Source organism: Rhinolophus sinicus, chromosome 14 (assembly GCF_057876585.1).
Source record: "Rhinolophus sinicus isolate RSI-liver-muscle chromosome 14, RSI-T2T, whole genome shotgun sequence".
Taxonomy (NCBI): Eukaryota; Metazoa; Chordata; class Mammalia; order Chiroptera; family Rhinolophidae; genus Rhinolophus; species Rhinolophus sinicus.
The window spans coordinates 177,060,420-177,062,487 of record NC_142514.1 but is presented as its reverse complement, the minus strand read 5'-3'; the positions used below and the strand labels follow the sequence as shown (position 1 = coordinate 177,062,487).

The 2,068-nt window shown below is 43.4% G+C and overlaps 1 protein-coding gene across 1 annotated transcript; it reads left to right on the top strand.

The window, feature by feature from the left end:
* Positions 1 to 708: 708 nt before the first annotated feature.
* LOC109435471 (olfactory receptor 5G9-like) lies at positions 709 to 1,774 on the top strand. Its single transcript, XM_019713406.3, has one exon. The coding sequence runs from the start codon at positions 711 to 713 to the stop codon at positions 1,707 to 1,709; it is 999 nt and encodes a 332-aa protein (XP_019568965.3). The 5' UTR covers positions 709 to 710; the 3' UTR covers positions 1,710 to 1,774.
* The last annotated feature ends 294 nt before the right edge of the window (positions 1,775 to 2,068 follow it).

Sequence of the window (2,068 nt, the reverse complement as noted above, 5' to 3'; positions counted from 1 at the left end):
GCCAGTCACTAGCATTGTGAGTGTGGATTGAGCTTCAATTTCCCTCCTGTATAAAACGAGATGATTATATGTAGCTTGCAGGTTTATTGAAAGGACTATGCAAGGCAGAGATACCAACAATTATTGTGCACTTACTTAGGTGCTCAGTAAGACTCTGCTAAAAGCTTTGGTGCGTTATCTCATTTAATCCTCACAACAGTGTACAAGGTTGGTATTACTACTATTATTCTTGCTTCACAGAAGAAGAAAAGTAACTTCCAACTGGTTAAAGGAGGCGGTTGGATAACATGCACTTAGCCTTAGGTTATAATCACAAAGTGGCCTGAAAATGAGTGGCTGCTCATTTCTTCTGCAGCTTGCCTCACTTCCACTCTCCTGCATCTTTTCATCAGATGTGTGGCCCCCTTGTGAACTCCAGTAAAGTTCACGGAAGTGGGAGTTAGCAGGTGTCTATTCTGGAACTGCCTCTGCTAACAGTTAGTTATAGGGCATTGAGCAAGCTGCTCCTCTTTCGTAGGCTTCCATTTTTTCATCTACATGTGTATTGATGGATTCTCCAGAGCCTTAAATATTACAGCTGCAGGTCTGCTCTTTTGCACTGGTCTCTATCTCACTTTTGTTTTCCCAGCTGCAGCATGCAACTAACTCATATCACGCCTCACACTCTTCCAGTTTCTAGTCTATTTTTGCTGTGTCCCATTTTTGAAGATATGTTTACCAAATCTGTTGTCACTCCTCTCTCTTCTAGTGGTAACCCCAACCAGTCGATGGCCAATGAAAACTATTCCAGGGTCACGGAGTTCGTTTTCACAGGTTTGAATTACAACCCCCAATTACAGGTCTTCCTTTTCCTGCTTTTTCTCAGTTTCTACATCATCAACCTAATGGGGAACTTGGGTATGATTATTCTGATACGGATCGATTCCCGCCTTCACACACCTATGTACTTTTTCCTCAGCCACTTGTCCTTTGTGGACGTCAGCTTCTCCTCCATTATGAGCCCCAAGATGCTCACTGACTTCTTTGTGAAGAGGAAAACCATCTCTTTCTTGGGCTGTGCTTTGCAGCAGTGGTTCTTTGGGTTCTTTGTGGCGGCAGAGTGTTTTCTCTTGGTGTCCATGGCCTATGACCGCTATGTAGCCATTTGTAACCCATTATTGTATTCAGTTGCCATGTCCCAGAGACTCTGTATCCAGCTGGTGGCCGGTCCCTATGTCATCGGGTTCATGAACACCATAACTCATACAACCAATACATTTCGTCTCCCTTTTTGTGGCCCCAATGTCATCGATCATTTTTTCTGTGATATGTTCCCCCTGCTTTCCCTTATATGTGCTGACACCGGGCTTAATAAGTTGGTAGTTTTCATCGTGGCTGGAGCTGTAGGAGTTTCCAGTGGTCTGTCCATCCTGGTCTCTTACATTTACATCCTTATGGCCATCCTGAGGATCCCCTCAGCCGACGGGAGGCGCAAAGCCTTCTCCACCTGCTCTTCTCACCTGACAGCCGTCTCCATCCTGTATGGTACTCTTTTCTTTATCTATGTACGACCTAGTGCAAGTGTGTCCCCCGATCTCAATAAAGTGGTATCCGTGTTTTACACAGCAGTGATCCCTATGTTGAACCCACTTATCTACAGCTTGAGGAACAAGGAGGTCAAAGATGCCATCCACAGAACGGTGGCTAAGAGAAATTTCTGTGGGGCCTGAATTCTTATCTAGAAAGGAAATTGGAGGAGAAAGCTAAAAGGACGGACTAGTTGTGTGGATTCCAAAGATTCCAGGCCACTTGCAAGTGTTTGGGGGCTGGTTGACATCCCTTTTATCCATTCATGTCTCCAGTTATTTATTCATTTAATCAATTAGTGTAGATTCATTAAGTCCTGTGTGTGATCTTTTCTCTGTAACGTACCGTATCAAACCCACAGTCCATTTAATTTTGCTTCTCTTGGACATCTCACTGTCCAATTATTTTCAAAAAACATCATTTAGTTTCAGTTATTAACTTTTTCTTTTATCATTCCAGGAATATATTTTCTCTTCCTGCTGACTCCTTGGCAATGGAATTT

Excerpts from the sequence above, each read along its gene's own strand:
- LOC109435471 (XM_019713406.3), top strand. The coding sequence starts at position 711 with ATGTTTACCAAATCTGTTGTCACTCCTCTCTCTTCTAGTGGTAACCCC.